Raw genomic sequence first — 17,995 nt, 5'->3', positions numbered from 1 at the left:
AGCTACTCGGGAGGCTGAGCTGGGAGGATCGCTCATGCCTGGGAAGTCGAAGGTGAAATGAGCCGTGATCCTGCCATTCCATTCCAGCCTGGGGAACAAAGCTGTCTAAAATAAATAAAAACAGTGTAACAGAAATCTCTGCCCTACAATTAAGTTTGAGAACCGTGGAAATATGGTTTGAACTCTGGCGGCTAAAACCCTAAACTAGCAGTGTGATCTAGTCAGGTCACTTGGCACCTCTGAGCCTAAAACCCCGACCGGCCGCCCCCTGGGCTGAGAAGCACACTAAGCATGCGGATAGAGCAGGCGGGGAGTCGCGGGTGACTGTGAGATACATGGAGACCGAGGCGTGCCGCGAAGCATTGTGGGACACAGAAGGGCGCCAACCGCTCCCCGCCTCCAGCTTCGATTGCGCGGTCGCCACATTTCAATGATGAACACCCTCTTTGAGCTACCCCGGACACCGCCTGACGTAATAGCAATCACACCTCTGGCGTCCGGACACCCAGTAGGCTATTGAGGACACCTCGCTCAGCTCATTAACGGATATCCGGGTGAACCTTCGCTTTACGGCTCATGAGTTCTTCCGCCCAACGCAGAGGAAGCGAGGCGGGGCGGTGGTGGGTGCAGTTTACGACAGCGCCGGTTGTGTTTACGGCAGCGCCTACTGCGCGCGCATGTTTCCTCTTTTCCTGGTTTCTCGGCGAGCTTCTGCAAACGCGGTGCCCGGCCCGCACCATCTGTTGCCATCCCGGCCGGCCGAGGCCGTTGCAGGTGAGCGGCGTGTTTTATAGGTTCCTGCGGACCTTTGAAGCCGGCTCCGACTAGGCCCAGACTTCGGGAGCCTCCCGGAAGAGACCTCTGTTAGTCCCTTCCTGCCGTTGTGGTCCCTCTACTGGGCGGGGCAGGAATCCACCTTCGGGGGCCCCAGGTTCCGCACACTACTGGACGCGGGACAGTAGTGGATGAGGTCCCTGGCCCTAGGCTCTGCTCAGTGCCCATGGGTTGGGTTTTGATTGTCACTTAACCCATTTGGGTCACAAGGTATTTCTGAAGTGTCCATAGACTCCGAGTTTTTCAGTGGGGTCCTAGGGGTGCCAGGCTGAGCGGTGTTTGGCCCCTGTTCTGAGGAATTCATAGTGCATAGGTTACTTTCCCTTTTTTGTGAAACGGGAGGCTACGTTAGAAGAGTAGATTTGATCTCTGATCTTAAACCTACCCCACCCCCGGTTCAGCGATTGACGGCGTACGAACTGTAGTGGCCTGCCAGCCACCGAGCCCCTTCTGACTGCCCTCTTGGTGCCTCCCTGCCGTGCCCCTGTGACCAATACAGCTGTTACTTCGTTTTTACTGAGTGGCTCAGTTTCTGCTACTGGTTCCATTCTGCTCTCCTTTAAAAAAAAAAAAAAAAAAAAAAGCTATTAAAGACAGGATGTTGGGCTGCCCAGCTGTAATATCATGAAAAGAAGCTGGACTGACAGCAGGCAACCCTGGAAATCAAATCTGTTTCGAAATGATGAGGTCAGCTGCTTGACTAGGCTGAGCTTCAAATTTTTGTCTCTAAAGTGGGAGTGGGGGTGTTAAGGGTGTTCAAGTATCTGGCATAGTGCCTGACACGTAGGGGTTCAGTAATATTTAATATGAATTGCTTCAAGACCACCACCCTTTTCTTCTGTCCTCTTCCTATAGTTCCTACTAGGAAGATAAATTTTCTGGGTTCATTCTGTTTTGCTGTCACCCAAATGTCCTCTCTGAAGGAAGCCTCAATCTCCCCAGCATGGGGCTTTGAGGAGAGTTTACTAAGTTCATTATCCTGTGCTCTCCAGCCTCCAAAAAATATTTGTTTTTTTCGAAATGGAGTCTTGCTCTGTTGCCCAGACTGGAGTGCAATGCCGTGATCTTCGCTCACTGCAACCTCTGCCTGTCGGGTTCAACCTCTGCCTGCCTCAGCTTCCTGAGTCGTTGGGATTACAAGTCCATACCACCATGCCTGGCTACTTTTTGTATTTTCTGTAGAGACCAGGTGTCACCATGTTGACCAGGCTGGTCTCAAACTCCTGACCTCGTGATCCACCCACCTTGGCCTCTCAAAATGCTGGGATTACAGGCATGACCCACCACATCTGGCCTCCAAGAAATATTTGTGTAGTGAATTTTCCTCTAGAAACTCACCTTCTAAGCATTTTCAGGTTACAACGGATGATAAATGTATAGGTTTTTGATAGGAAGTGTTAGGCAGCCATCTGCTATAGAGCCCCGGTTTTTTAATTCCTGTGAGGGCTGTAGCATTATGCAGATTGTGGAATCGAATCAGACAGCTTGGTTCACATTTTGCATCAACGAGCATTTCAACTTTGGGCAATTTCTTTATTTCTCTATGCTTTGGTTTTCTTATCTGGAAAGTGCCTATAACATTGGCTCCTACCTCCCAGGACTGTTGGCGAGATTGAAAGAATGAATGCATGGTAAACACTAAGAACAGTGCGTGGCAGTATTCATGAACATTTGACATGGCCACGTTGGGCATGAGGTCTATGGGGACCTCCTTGGCCACCTGGCAGTTATTTTGCCTGGCTTTATGTCCACTTGCTCTGCACACAGGGTTTTCGTTGATGGCAGAAAATTAAAACAGTAAGAAAGGAAAATTGAATTTCGGGATATACTTAAAGATCCTTTTTCCTCAGCACTCTATATGCATAAATGCATTTTTGCAAGTCTGAGTACTTGTGTGGTATTTTACAAAGTGGTTAAAACAAGGATCTTATTTATTTTGGAGATGAAAATGTCTAAGGCGACCAGGTGCAGTGGCTCACGCCTGTAATCCCAGCACTTTGGGAGGCCGAGGCGGGTGGATCATTTGAGGTCAGGAGTTCGAGACCAGCCTGGACAAACAACATGGTGAAACCCCATCTCTACTAACACATGCCTGTAACCCCAGCTACTCTGAAGGCTGAGGCAGGAGAATCACTTGAACCCAGAAGGTGGAGGTTGCACTGAGCCAAGATTATGCCACTGCACTCCAGTCTGGGCAACAGAGCAAGACTCCACCACAAAAAGAAAATAAAAAGACTACTAAGGCTTAGAGAAGTTGAGTTTGTATGAGTTGGTGAAGGTGTATCTGAGAACCAAAACAAGGTTATTATATTTGAAAAAAGTTAGTACATTATATCAAATTTGTGACACAATTGAATTTCTTTAAATGCTTTTATTACATAACACAAAAGAAAAACTACCAATCAGTAGGACGCCCTGTCAAGCACAGGGTGCAGCCTCATTTTACAGTAAAAAGAGAGTGTCGTGGAATTAATGAAATATGGTAAATCAGTTTTGTTTGCATTCTTCTCAATTTTAAGTATCATTTACAAGAAAACAGTAGTAGTGGCTCAACAGTCAAAGGTTCCATTTTGCATGTTGCTTTTTGAATTCTATCATTTACGTCTTTGCTTACATCACATGGAGGGCTTTTTGTACTCTAAGGCCTTCGTTCATGCAGCTACTCACATTATTTATATTTTTAAGGTTTTGGAAGATGGCAAAGTTCATGACCCCCGTGATCCAGGACAACCCCTCAGGCTGGGGTCCCTGTGCGGTTCCCGAGCAGTTTCGGGATATGCCCTACCAGCCGTTCAGCAAAGGAGATCGGCTAGGAAAGGTACTTGCCTGTCAGCAGGAGTCTGAATCTTTGCAGCTGTGGCTGCTACTCTCGAGTCCCTGTTTCGATGGTATTGTCTCGAAAGCTTAACTCCTGTATTTCTTACAGCGTTGCCAGCTGAGAAAGGTTATCATCTCTGGGTATAGTCATAGGAGAGCTGGGCTCTTACAAATGTGTTGCGAGCAAATTCTGAGACTCTTCCATGCTATGTTCTCGCTTTCAGGGGTTTCTGGGGCTGCAGAAACTTGCCTGGTTGACTTGCGCGTTCTGTCTTTCCTTGTTGTTCTTCATAGGTTGCTGACTGGACAGGAGCCACGTACCAAGATAAGAGGTACACAAGTAAGTGTTTCTGCAACCCACTGCCCCAGTCAGGCCTTGGGAAAGCTCTTCTCTTTTCTAATGACCTTCATCTGAAAGCTTTTTAGAATGGGAAGGAGCTGCTAACAATAATTTGTAGCTTTGTTGAACAGATTTCAAAATCTGTTGAAAACATATTTCCAATGCAAGACACCCGTTAAAAAAAAAAGAAAGAAAAAAAAAATTAAACATATTAGCCAGGTGTGGTGGCAGGCACCTGTAATCCCAGCTACTCAGGAGGCTGAGGCAGGAGAATCACGAACCCAGGAGGCGGAGGTTGCAGTGAGCCGAGATCATGCCACTGCACTCCAGCCTGGTGACAGAGCCAGACGCTGTCCTGGTACCATAAAAAGACTTTTTCTCTGTGCCATTTCACATAGTTGGAAGTGGCTGCCTCGAGTACTAAGTTAGGATATCTGAGGCTGAGACTGGCAAGAAAGTATATTGTCATCTATTAGACAGACTTGCCTTGGGCCCCTGATGATGGAGGTGGTGGTTAGTAATAAATAACTCAGATTCTCACACAGTAAAGCAGAGTGAAATGGGTTAGCTTGAGTCCTTCAGCTTCTTGGCTTACAAAGTTCTTTAGGCCAGAGTTTTTTCAAAATTGAATGTACATATGAATCACCTGGGGATCTTGTTAGAATGCTGGTTCTGATTGAGTAGGTATGGGGTAGGACTGTGAGTCTGTGTGTCTAACAAGCTTCTGGCCAATGCCGCAGGCCTCAGGACCACATTTGAATAGCAAGGCTTTAGACTCCTGCAGATCTGGCCAAGCCGGTAGGTATAGTCAGTACATGCCATCACCTTTGCCTGCAGATAAATACTCCTCTCAGTTCGGTGGCGGAAGTCAATATGCTTATTTCCACGAGGAGGATGAAAGTAGCTTCCAGCTGGTGGATACAGCACGCACACAGAAGACAGCCTACCAGCGGAATCGGATGAGATTTGCCCAGGTAGGCCCAGAGCCAGCACCCTCACCATCTTGGGGCTAGTGCCATTGGCCAGCACCTGCTAAAAAATGCTACCTTGTGACTCCTAATGAGAGAGGGAAGCATATGATGGGTCTAGTGAATCTCAGGTCACTTGCATAACAAGTGGTAGCAAGGTAAACTTGCACTAGGTTCAGGGATGCATTTAAATAGTTTACATTTCTGTTGAGGAGCTAGGACATCAGACCCATATGCTGAAAATATATTTGTGCTGGATAAGAAGGTGCACCTGTGCCTGTCGCCACACTTAATTGCTGTTTGCAGACTTTATTAAGTAGATGGTCCTGTCAGGTGGCATATTATTACTTAAAGTGGCAAACACAGCAACTCTTAATAAGACCCAGTAAATGTACTTCAATGAAAAATATGTAAGGGAGTATACGTCTAAGCAAAGTCCAAGTACTTCCCCCACTAACACCCCCAAGCTGTTGATGCCATAGAGTGAAGGCACAGAGTAAGATGTGAAACTTGGGATTTGGCATCCTAAAGTTACTCTGAAGACCTCCCACTCTTTCTGCCTATTGTGAGCCAAACTCCAAGATTTTGACACGCTTGTTTCTTCCCGATGCCCAGAGGAACCTCCGCAGAGACAAAGATCGTCGGAACATGTTGCAGTTCAACCTGCAGATCCTGCCTAAGAGTGCCAAACAGAAAGAGAGGTGAGATGCTCATCCTGCTGCCCTTTCCAGGCTGGCCGCACTTGGAAATCTTAGGACCAAAGCAGGGGGATGGTTGTCTTCACCGCCATTGTGGAGAAAAAGAAAAAGGGGGAAGATAGTTTCTACTACCAGTTACACCACATTTTAGCTTGTTCTCAGGCGGGTTCACAGCAGATAGCATGCGCAGGAAACTAACTCCTTATGCAGGCCATGTGCACTGAAGGGAAGCATGGGTAGGCAAGAAGAGGCTCTGGAGCTTGCCGAGGCTCAGTTGTGCTATGGGACAACTCCAGGAATTCCCATTTATGCTGGTCCTGTGAGCCTCCTGGTGTTGTGTGGTACAGAGGCCACTACAGCCCAGATTGGAGCTGTCACTGAACAGTCCCTGTAGATGAAGCACAACATACCTGGTCAGCATTTGGAGGCAGTATGCCTTTTCTGGCATCTCCAGCGTGCATCCTCTGGGTCTCTTCCTTTCTTTAAGTCCATTTTTCATAGTTGAAAGGAGTTAGTGGAGCTGGAAAGGTTTCACTGAAGAGGATGGCAGCCTGTGCCTTTTGAAGAAGCCACTGATTTAAAGATCTGCGCTGAGATCATGATACTTTTGTCATTCCAGAGAACGCATTCGATTGCAGAAAAAGTTCCAGAAGCAATTTGGGGTTAGGCAGAAATGGGATCAGAAATCACAGGTGATGTATTTATACCAGAATTCTGCCTGGAAATTTGTTTGTTCAATTGTCTTTATAATAGCTTAATTGGGATATATACTTCACATACCTACAATTTAGTGGTTTTTAATGTAATTTGCAGAGTTGTATAACTGGTCAATTTCAGACCATTTTCATTGCCCTCAAAATCTCTGTACCCTTTATAGTCACCCTGTCTTGGTCTGTGTTCTGTTGCTAGAACAGAATACCTGAGAGTGGGCACATTATGAAGTGGTTTCTTTAGCTCACAGTTCTGGAGGCTCGGCAGTCCTGAATCAGGAGCTGCATCTGGTGAGGACGTCATGCTGCTTCACAGGATGGCAGAAAAAAAAACAGAAAAGGAGGCGGGTGCGACAGAGAAAAGGGGGCTAAACTCTTGGGGCAGTTAGCCCATTTCTCAGAGAAGGGCATGAGGCATTTATTCCTTTTAACAACCTAATCTCTTAAAGGCCCTACCTTCCAACCTGCCGCAGTAGCAACCAGATTGCCACGTGAATTCCAGGAGGCACACCCAAATGCTAACACCCCCAAACCCCCCAGCCCCAGGCAGCTACAAATCTGTTTTCTGTCTCTGGATTTTTTGTTCTAGACACTTTACATAAATGGAATCCTACAATATATGGTCTTTTGTGACTGGCGGCTTTTATTTAGCCTGTTTTCAAGGGACATCCATGTGGCAACGTGTGTTGGTACAATTGTCCTTCAATATACCAAGATCCACACTTGCTCAAGTCCCACAGTCGGCCTGTGTACCCGCATGTATGAAAAGTCAGCCCTCCATATACTTGGGGTTTGCTTCCCAAGAATATTGTATTTTCTTTTGCTTTTTTTTTCTTCTTTTTTGAGACAGAGTCTGGCTCTGTCACCCAGGCTGGAATGCAGTGGCATGATCTTAGCCAACTGCAAACTCTGCCTCCTGGGTTCAAGTGATCCTCCCACCCCAGCCGTCTGAGTAGTTGAGACTACAGGTATGCATGACCACACCTGACTAATTTTTGTATTTTTGATAGAGACGAGGTTTTGCTATGTTCCCCAGGCTGGTCTCAGACTCCTGAGCTCAAGCAGTCCGCCCACCTCAGCCTCCCAAAGTGCTAGGCTTACAGGCTTGAGACACTATACTGGGCCAGCTCTTCATATTTTTAGCCTGCCTTTTATTTATGTTGTTTATGGACCATTACTTTTCTTCCTCTAATGGTTTTCAACTGCAGAAACCCCGAGACTCTTCAGTTGAAGTTCGTAGTGACTGGGAGGTGAAAGAGGAAATGGATTTTCCTCAGTTGATGAAGATGCGCTACTTGGAAGTCTCAGAGCCACAGGACATGTAAGCAGCATCTTTCACTACTTTCTACCCAGCTCTTCTGTGGGTGGACTGGCTGGTGATGGCTATTTTCTTAAGCCCTAGTATTTCCAAAAAGGCTCTGAAGCCACTTACTCCAAACGCGTTGCATAAGGTTAACAGGGGTGTTTGTAAAAAATGGAAAAGCAGAAAGAGGTTCACTGATATTAAACTGCAGACTTCTTTTAACTTCCTGACGTTCTGAGCAAAGAAGAAATGAAGTCATACAACTCTTGGCAGAAAGAGAAAGAAAGCAGAAGGGAATTTGCTGATCACTGAACTGTATATTTCTGTTCCCTGGCATCCCGAGCAAAAGAGCAATGAGATTAAGTTATAAAACTCTTGGCAGGAAGAGAAACGCAGCAGTTCTTCAGAATCTTTGCTTCTCCTGACATTTCAAATAGCTCTTTACCCCAGAGGGCAAGTAGATGGAAGTAAGGTGGTGGGGAACCAGAGCACCAGACCAGAAGTCAGCCCACCCAGATGCCCCTACAACTCATCATCTGCTGTCTTAGCCTCGGTCTCCCTACCTTTAAAATGGGGGCGTTGGGCTGGATGAGCTGTGCTTGCTCTGTTCTGTGCCAGGAGCTAAGTGGACAGGAACTGAGCAAGTGCTGAGGATTTGTCTCTCCTGTGCTGGAAAACAAATTGTTTTCTGCCTCTTTTAGACTTTTGGATAAGACTTTGGATCTATGGCTTAAAAGAAAAAAGCAGGGTTATCTCCTTTCCTGTGCATGTCTTTGCCTGCTCTTCCCGCAGTGAGTGTTGTGGAGCTCTAGAATACTACGACAAAGCCTTTGACCGCATCACCACGCGGAGTGAGAAGCCACTGCGGAGCATCAAGCGCATCTTCCACACTGTCACCACCACAGACGACCCTGTCATCCGAAAGGTGTGCGCCTCCCTCTACCCCTCCCACTTGTTAGGAATGCTGTCTGTCGGCTTCTACAGTTGAAGCTGCAGAAAGAACAGAGGACATGGCAATAATGTATGCATTATATGTAAAAGCATTTTCCCTAGACCAGAAAGGTTGATGGGAAGCACAGCTGGACTTGAAGCCCAGTTCTGCCGTGCTTCCTAGCTTAGTCTCTGGAGCCTTAGTTCTCTCATCTGCAGCAGGGGGTAGATGTACATAGCACGTACCATTGGGGCAAAGGTGAAAGCATCTGAAGCACTCGGCTGGAGTCTAGCAAGTGCTTAGAGGGCTGCAGTGCCACTGCCACCTGAAGCTTGCTGGCCGGCTGGCTGCAGCCTTCTTGGTCAATGAGGTGGGGCCTCCTTATTCTTTTTTTTTTTTTTTTTTTTTTTTTGAGACGGAGTTTCGCTCCCGTTACCCAGGCCGGAGTGCAATGGCGCGATCTCGGCTCACCGCAACCTCCGCCTCCTGGGTTCAGGCAATTCTCCTGCCTCAGCCTCCCGAGTAGCTGGGATTACAGGCACGCGCCACCATGCCCAGCTAATTTTTTGTAGTTTTAGTAGAGACGGGGTTTCACCGTGTTGACCAGGATGGTCTCGATTTCTTGACCTCATGATCCACCCGCCTCGGCCTCCCAAAGTGCAGGGATTACAGGCGTGAGCCACCGCGCCCGGCCTATTCTTAAGGATTTATGTGGTCAGCAGAGGAGTCTTCCCCATCCATGTGGGTGGGCAGTGAGAACTAGGAACGTCCTCCCATCTTCTCTCTTTGATCGTCTTTGCAGCTGGCAAAAACTCAGGGGAATGTGTTTGCCACTGATGCCATTCTGGCCACGCTGATGAGCTGTACCCGCTCAGTGTATTCCTGGGATATTGTCGTCCAGAGAGTTGGGTCCAAACTCTTCTTTGACAAGAGAGACAACTCTGACTTTGGTAAGAAGCATGTCTGGAGAACTCAGAGGCATTGAGTATTTTTGTTGGTGCAGAACAAATCTCTAGTGCTAGAGAATGGATAGAAAGTGGTCTGTCTTCCCGGGGGCATTGACAGCAGCAGTGTCTGAATCTCTCCCAGGCTTTTCAGAGATTAGGAGGAGAAACTGTCACTGCAGTACCTGCTTGAGGCCTCAGCTTTCTGGTGTCCTCACAGCACCCTAATAGCAGGCTTCCAAATGTTGCTCTTTTTTTGTTCTTTTTGGAGACTGAGTCTTGCTTTGTCCTGGCTGGAGTGCAGTGGCAAAATCTCGGCTCACTGCAGCCTCCACCTCCCAGGTTCAAGTGATTCTCCTGCCTCAGCCTCCTGAGTAGCTGGGATTACAGGCATGTGCCACTGCACATGGGTACTTTGGGATTTTTTTGTTTTTTGAGATGGAGTCTCACTTTGTCCTGGCCGAAGTGCAATGGCACGATCTCGGCTCACTGCAACCTCTGCCTCCCAGGTTCAAGGAATTCCCTGCCCCAGTCTCCTGAGTAGCTGAGATTACAGGCACCCACCACTATGCCTGGCTAATTTTTGTATTTTTAGTAGAGATAGGCTTTCACCATCTTGGCCAGACTAGTCTTGACCTCACGATCCACTCGCCTCAGCCTCCCAAAGTACTGGGATTATAGACATGAGCCACCGCTCCCGGCGTTTTTTTGTTGTTGTTGTTGTTGTTTTTTTTTTTTTTGAGACAGAGTCTCGTTCTGTCACCCAGGCTGGAGTACAGTGGTGCAATCTCTGCTCACTCCAGCCTCCACCTCCCAGGTTCAAGCGATGGTCCTGCCTCAACCTCCCGAGTGGCTGGAACTAACACATGCGCTACCATGCCTGGTTAATTTTTGTATTTTTAGGAGAGATGGGGTTTCACCATGTTGGCCAGGATGGTCTGTACCTCCTGACCTCGTGATCTGCCCACTTTGGCCTCCCAAAGTGCTGGGATTACAGGCATGAGCCACTGCGCCTGGCCTACTTTCTGTATTTTAAGTAGAGACGGTTTTACCTTGTTTGCCAGACCGGTCTCAAACTCCTGGCCTCAAATGATCCACCAGCCTTGGCCTCCCAAAGTACTGCGATTAGAGGTGTGAGTCACCGTGCCTGGCCCAAATATTACTCATTTAAATAGCACTTTTCTGACTTTTGCCATCTTGCATACCTTCTTCAGTTTTTGCTTAATATAGATATTTTATGCCATAAATATATGTATTTATACACCATAAGTGAAAACCACGTCACTCAAAAATTAACAAAACAGGCCAGGCACAGTGACTAACGCCTATAATCCTGGCACTTGGGGAGGCCAAGGTGAAGAATCTGTTGAAGTCAGGAGTTCAAGACTAGCCTGGCCAACATCGTAAAACCCCGTCTCTACTAAAAATACAAAAATTAGCCAGGTGTGGAGGCGGGCACCTGTAATCCCAGCTACTCGGGAGGCTGAGACAGGAGAATCGCTTGATGAACCCAGGAGGCAGAGGTTGCAGTGAGCCGAGATCGTACCACTGCACTCCAACCTGGGTGACGGAGCAAGACTCCATCCCAAAAAAAAAAAAAAACCTGTTTATATTCTGAGCCCAAAGCCTGAGGTCTTTATTCAAAAGCTTACAAAATCATTCTCTTGAGGGATCCAAAATGATGGAAAGCGGACAGCTTCCTCACTGTGTGGTTGAATTTCATGTTGAAGAGTGTCTTGAGTTCTCCCGGAGCCCCTGCCCCACTCCCCTGCTACGTGTTCCACACCAAGGAGACCCACGTTAGGAGCAGGCGGTCGTTTGCAGGAAGGGCCTATGTTGTTTGCCTCTCAACATCTCCCCACCGTGCTGCGCACATTGTCAGTGACTCTTTGTTGCATGGTGAGTGACCGTGCCACGCTTTTGCAGACCTCCTGACAGTGAGTGAGACTGCCAATGAGCCCCCTCAAGATGAAGGTAATTCCTTCAATTCACCCCGCAACTTGGCCATGGAGGCAACCTACATCAACCACAATTTCTCCCAGCAGTGCTTGAGAATGGTGAGGAAATGAGTGTCTGGGCATTGATCGATTCTTTCTTAATCAGCTGCTATTTGTGGAGCATCTGCTGTGTGCAAGGCTCCTGGGTTGTGGGATTGAGCAGGACAGATGCAGTCCCTACCTTTAGCAGGGGAGTTACATGCCTGGGCTTGGAAGTCAGGCTCTCTGACTTTGCACAAAGTTCCTGCCCTTACAGAATTTCATTATAGTGGAGGAGGAAACACAGTGAACAATAAATAGTAAATTTGTTTACATCAAATGGTGACGTGTGCTGTGACAAAAAATGAAGGAGAGATGGGCATGGTTACTAACTAATTGTCCTAATTCATCATGTGCTAGCGGTTGGGAGGGGTCAAGTAGGCATAAGACATGCAGCGAGCTCAGAGCCCCATCAAGGGCCCCAGGAACCTGGCCATTGCTGCAAGCAAGCAGAGGTGCTGGGTCTCACTGGCCTTGGCCTTGCCAATAGAGCTAGCTCTGTCTTGTGACACCTTTGTTGTTTTTGCAGGGGAAGGAAAGATACAACTTCCCCAACCCAAACCCATTCGTGGAGGACGACATGGATAAGAATGAAATCGCCTCTGTTGCATACCGGTAGGTCACCTCTCTGGTGGGTATTGTGACCAGATGGGAGCACGGGCCCTACTGTATAGGATCCCCAGTGACCACGTGAGTCTCCTTCGCTGCAGTTACCGCAGGTGGAAGCTTGGAGACGATATTGACCTCATTGTCCGTTGCGAGCACGATGGCGTCATGACTGGAGCCAACGGGGAAGTGTCCTTCATCAACATCAAGACGCTCAATGAGTGGGATTCCAGGGTGAGCCGCCACCTCCGTCACCCTCCTGGTGACACCACGTCTCTATTCCTTGCAGTGCCTGTTAGCACAGGCTAGTTTGTGTAAACTGTTTCTTTTCCCTTTCATTACTTACAGAGCTGCTTAGATGTTTTTTGCCTTGTGAGTTTTTTCCTCATGACTGTGTGTGTGGAGAACTATGCTAAGTGTTACGAACTTTTCTGCTTATTTTTACAGAGGAACTGGTTAACTCCCTTCTTCCAGTACTTTCTTCATCTCTGTTCCATTGTGGCCTCCTGTTGACTTCTGCTCTCTGAGCATCTGAGTTTTTTCTCTCCCTATTATCTGGGTTGGCAGTTTTCCTGTAAGTCTGGCCACTCTTCTTTCTGACCTCTTCATTCATTTACTGAGCTACTGCGTTCAATCTTTTGATACCACTTTTCCAGTTCCTCCACTTCTTGAACTCACGGCTTCTAAGATCTGGCTCAGAACTGACTCTTCAGGGGCACCTTGAAAGAAACGTGCTTCCTTCGATTTGCCGCCTCCTTCCATTCCCCTCCCCATGCTCTTGCTCCATGGTAGGAGGGCCGTTATCCTGTCTCAAGTTACCCAGCCTTACCTGCCACATCGGAGTTGAAGTAGGTGGCAGTGCTCTTGGGTGCTCTAAAGAGCATTCTGTGGGAAGGCAGCTCCAAGGCCCGGCCTGTGTTGGATGAGTCTGTCTGAGATGCAGTGCAGAGGGCCACTGTTCAGCCTGCCTTAGAGCCAAGGGAGTAGCATGGACTGCTGCTGAGTTTCACCCCCAGGGGTTTCTTACCCCATCACCTGTTAACAGAGTACACTGGAAAGTTTGCTGAGACCTGGCTCTGAGGCCTGTGGCCTTTTCTTGGACTTTTCCCAGTGAGCTCCCCACAGCATTCAGGGTCGTTGTTCCTGTGTCGCTTTGCCCTCTGTGTTACCGTGCTACTCTTGTCTCAGCCATTTCTCTGTTCCCTTCGTATATTGTCTTTGCTGGCACCCCTCCTTTTTGATCCCAGTGGAGTCAGCTATACAGCTCTCTTCGCCATAAGTACCTCTTTGTTACACAACTTTGTATTGATTTACTTTTGCTCCATAACAAATTTACAGAAACTTAGTGATCTAACAGTGCCGATTTGTTAGCTCACGGTTTTGTAGGCTAGAATTCCAGGGCTGTGAGCTTGGTTCTTGTATTAGTCCATTCTCACACTGCTATAAAGAAATGCCTGAGAGTAGATAATTTATAAAGAGGTTTAATTGACTCACAGTTCTGCAGGCTCTACCGGAAGCATGGCTGTGGAGGCCTCAGGAAACTTGCCATGGTGGCAGAAAGCAAAGGACAAGCAGGCACATCTTCCATGGCCAGGGCAGGAGAAAGAGAAAGGCAGAAGTTGCTACACACTTTTAAACAACCCGACCTCTCAAGAAATCTACCATGAGAATAGCACCAAAGGGGGAAATCCGCCCCCGTGATCCAGTCCCCTCCTGCCATGCTCCTCCTCCAACATTGGGGATTACAGTTTGGAAAGAGATTTGGATGGGGACACAAATCCAAACAAGGCAGAAATCATGGTATCAGGAAAACTGAGTTCTCATCTAAAGGTTCTGGAAGAAAAGCCACTTCCAAGTCCATTGTCGTGCTTCAGGTCTCTGACTTTCTCTGCCTCTGACCTCTACACCTAGATTTAAGAGACTCATACAGGCCAGGCATGATAGCTCATGCCTATAATCACAGCACGTTGGGAGGCCAAGGCGGGTGGATCACCTGAGGTCGGGAGTTCAAGACCAGCCTGACCAACATGGAGAAACCCCATCTCTACCAAAAATACAAAATTAGCCAGACGGTGGCACATGCCTGTAATCTCATACAGTTAGGTGAGACCCAGCCAGGTAGTGTATATTAAGGTTAACTGATTTGGGGCCTTACCTTTGCACAATCCCTTTTGACATAAAAGGTAGCATAATCATGAGGGTGATATTTGATCCTAGCCATAGGTTCTGCCCACAGTCAAGGGGAGGAGATTCTGCAAGGGCAAGGGTCACTGGGGGTCATTTTAGAATTCTGCCCACCCCAAGCTTCAACTGTGAACTCTTTGAAAATAATTTCTCAGATCTCCTCTAACTTATTAGACTTCCCATTGTTTTTCTGCTAAAACACCTTCCCCTTCCGTTTGTCCTCAGTGTTACCATTGCCTCTGGGTCAGCTGTCCATCAACATTGTCTTTCTCCTACCTCAGCTCTCAGCCTCCAACATCTCCAGCTCTTTTTTACATTCTTCTATTTCTGTGTTAGCAAAGTAGAAGGCTTTGCTGTCTTCTGACTCAGTCCTGGATTTCACTGACATCATCACCCTAGTTCAGGACCCCATTCGTCATGCCTGTTTGGCATTTGTCTCCTAACTGACCTCTACCGCCACCCAACTTCTATATTTGATTTATCTCTGCCAATCATTTGTCCAGTACACAGCTTCATCAGCAGTGCAGATTGGTAGAAGGACTCTTCAAAGTGCTTCAGCAAGCTGCACACAATGGTGTGCACTTATAGTCCCAGCTATTCAGGAGGCTGAGGTGGGAGGGTAGCGCTTAGGTGACATCGTGAAACCTCATCTCAAAAAACTGCTGCAGCACACTCACAGGGGTGCTGCAGGATATTTTAAATTTTTTAGGGAAACAGACATCTTGTCAGAATACTACTATGTGGTTTGAACCTAACTAAATAAAAGGAATTCTTGAGTATTTCTTTTGCCCTGTGGTTTCCATGAACCAAGAAAATTTGGGAACCTCTATCTATTTGTGACCTTTGACCAGTCATTTCACTCTGGGTCCCACTTCCCACGTCTAAATGATATGGGTAGAAAAGAGGATTCCTCTGGGGTCCCTTTCTACTGTGTGTGTGTTTGTGTAAAATGTCAGGCTCAGCTTTGCACCCTCTGCAGGCTTCCACCCTCATCTAAGGCCCGCCTGTCTTTCCTATCCCAACAAGCCTCTCAGATCAGGACCGCCTGTCTGCACCTGCACTTCTGCCACATTCTCCACTTGGCTCACTGTTACACGTCCTCTGTGAAGCCCTTCCTTACTGTGCAGCACAGAGTAAAGCACTGCCTCTGCTGTTCATATGGCACTTCTAAAGTGCGTGCATATGTGCGTGTGTCCATCATTCCCTGTCTAGGTGACTTTTAGAAGACGGGAATTGTAAGTCATTGAGTGCCTGCTATGTGACAGGGTGTGCAAGGGAAGGGACTATGTCTTTGTCCCTTGAATAATAACAGCCTGGTTTGGTGGGTACCTACCCACTTTCTAAGCAAGCCGACTGGGGAGTTCCTTCTCTGCCAGAGGAGGTCCCTGCACCTTGGGCGTTTGGAGCTCGCTTCTGCTTCTCTAACTGGGGCTCTCCTACAGCACTGTAATGGCGTTGACTGGCGTCAGAAGCTGGACTCTCAGCGAGGGGCCGTCATTGCCACGGAGCTGAAGAACAACAGCTACAAGCTGGCCCGGTGGACCTGCTGTGCTTTGCTGGCTGGATCTGAGTACCTCAAGCTTGGGTGAGATTCCTGTGCAGGAGCTGGGGGCTGATCTTGTGAAAGGAAGGCTCTGGGTAGAGAGGTGACCCTCCCCTCCCCATGTACTGGAAAACTGATTGGCAAACAACAGGCATGCTCAGTTGAGTCCTGAACTAGGCACTGGTGTCAGTGAAATCCAGAACTGAGCCAGAGACTGAGTTTTCCATTTCCCTTGAAAATAGCAGTGGACCAGGTATCACCATTTAATTGACATTTGAGCCCAAGTGTTGCTGTCTCTGTGCCGCCTTGCTCTGACCACTGATATCCCTTCCCCCATTAGTTATGTGTCTCGGTACCATGTGAAAGACTCCTCACGCCACGTCATCCTGGGTACCCAGCAATTCAAGCCTAATGAGTTTGCCAGCCAGATTAACCTGAGCGTGGAGAACGCCTGGGGCATCCTGCGCTGCGTCATCGACATCTGCATGAAGCTGGAGGAGGGCAAATACCTCATCCTCAAGGACCCCAACAAACAGGTCATCCGCGTCTACAGCCTCCCCGATGGCACCTTCAGCTCTGATGAAGATGAGGAGGAAGAGGAGGAGGAGGAAGAGGAAGAAGAAGGTGTGCAGCAACCCACTTTCTGAGGTCTAGAGTGGTCTGTGAGCTAGCGAGGGGGCAAGCTCTGTGGCCATAGTGATCTTTAACTTTGATAAAAACTGAGAATTCTGAGGCTTACGTATGAAGAAGCATTCACTTTGGCTCCAAGAGCTTCTTCCAGAGCCTTCAGTCACATTAAGTGGTTGGGGAGGATAGTGGTGTTTTAGAGAAGTGGCCGGATTGCACCAGAGGTGGAGAAAGATGATGCAAGTCCCTGATGGAAGCCCGTGGTCTAGAGGGAAAAGGTCCGCTCCGGGTTAGTTATACAGCCTCAAAGTTGTCTCTCCTGCTCCACCAGCTGGTGACTGAAGGAAAGTGAACATCATATCACACCACCTGGCTCATTTCTCTTACATTTTTTTGTCTTTCAGAGGAAGAAACTTAAACCAGTGATGTGGAGCCGGAGTTTGTCCTTCCACCCAGACTTCGAGGGCCTTTGATGTGTAGTGGAATGTTGTCTAACTTGCTCTCTGACGTGTAGCAGATGAAATAAAATATACATGTTTAGTCTCCCTCATCGTATGCTTGCAGTACAATTTCCAGTCCTTTCTTCAAAGATTCCTGGCAGAGTGCGGATGAGATCCAGCAATTTCCGTCTGGAATTCAGAATCTGGGTGTCGTCATTCGTTATAAGAAGCCCATTTCCACAAGTAGGAGTGCCTGCTGGCCACGTGCGAGAGCCGGCTGTTGCTTTGGGAGAGCTGGAGTGCAGAGGAAGCAGAGCATGGATGAGGTGGCCTGCTGCGGTAAGGGAGGCTGTCGCGGGGAGCTTGATGGATGTCCAATCATGGCTAATGACTGTAACGGCTTGTAAGTTGACTTTTTGTTTGCTTGAGGTGGAGTGTCACTCTCTTTCCCAGGCTGGAGTGCAGTGGCACGATCTCAGGTCACTGCAACCTCCACCTCCCCGGTTCAAGCAATTCTCCTGCCTCAGCCTCCTGAGTAGCTGGGACTGCAAGCACACGCCCATGCCCGGCCAATTTTTGTATTTTTAGTAGAAATAGGGTTTCACCATATTGGGCAAGCTGGTCCCGAACTCCTGACCTCAAGCAATCCACCCACCTCAGCCTCCCAAAGTGCTGGGATTACAGGCGTGAGCCACCGCGCCTGGCCAGGATATGTAAACTTAAGTGGACACTGTTCTGTTCTGGACACTTTACGGAGTAATTACCCTGTCAAGTATTATGCTGAGCTTTCTGTAGTAGCTAAGCCTCATGCAGAGCTGTGATGCTGGCAGGAGTAATACTATCATATTATAGAGGTGGGGAAACAGCTGGGTGTGGTGGCTGAAGCCTCTAATCCCAACACTTTGGGAAGCTGAGGCAGAAGGATCAGTTTAGCTCAGGAGTTTGAGACCAGCCTGGGTAACATAAGGAGAACAGGGACTGTCTCTTCAAAAATAAAATATTAGCTATTCATAG

General features: G+C 48.0%; 1 protein-coding gene across 1 annotated transcript; it reads left to right on the top strand.

Annotated features, from left to right (window-relative positions):
* The first annotated feature begins 408 nt into the window (after window positions 1-408).
* Window positions 409-17,091, top strand: EIF3D (eukaryotic translation initiation factor 3 subunit D). The gene is made up of 15 exons (XM_032266705.1): window positions 409-774; window positions 3,520-3,652; window positions 3,946-3,991; window positions 4,829-4,965; window positions 5,575-5,660; window positions 6,277-6,349; window positions 7,576-7,688; window positions 8,463-8,595; window positions 9,404-9,551; window positions 11,472-11,602; window positions 12,111-12,196; window positions 12,292-12,421; window positions 15,814-15,956; window positions 16,255-16,538; window positions 16,946-17,091. Exons 2-15 carry the CDS (start codon window positions 3,530-3,532, stop codon window positions 16,957-16,959), a joined length of 1,647 nt encoding a protein of 548 aa, XP_032122596.1. The 5' UTR covers window positions 409-774; window positions 3,520-3,529; the 3' UTR covers window positions 16,960-17,091.
* The last annotated feature ends 904 nt before the right edge of the window (window positions 17,092-17,995 follow it).

Source organism: Sapajus apella, unplaced genomic scaffold (assembly GCF_009761245.1).
Source record: "Sapajus apella isolate SASKATOON/1434 unplaced genomic scaffold, GSC_monkey_1.0 scaffold160, whole genome shotgun sequence".
In the NCBI taxonomy this organism is placed as follows: Eukaryota; Metazoa; Chordata; class Mammalia; order Primates; family Cebidae; genus Sapajus; species Sapajus apella.
Note: the sequence above shows the minus strand (reverse complement) of the source record. Positions and strands in the feature narration are given on the sequence as shown.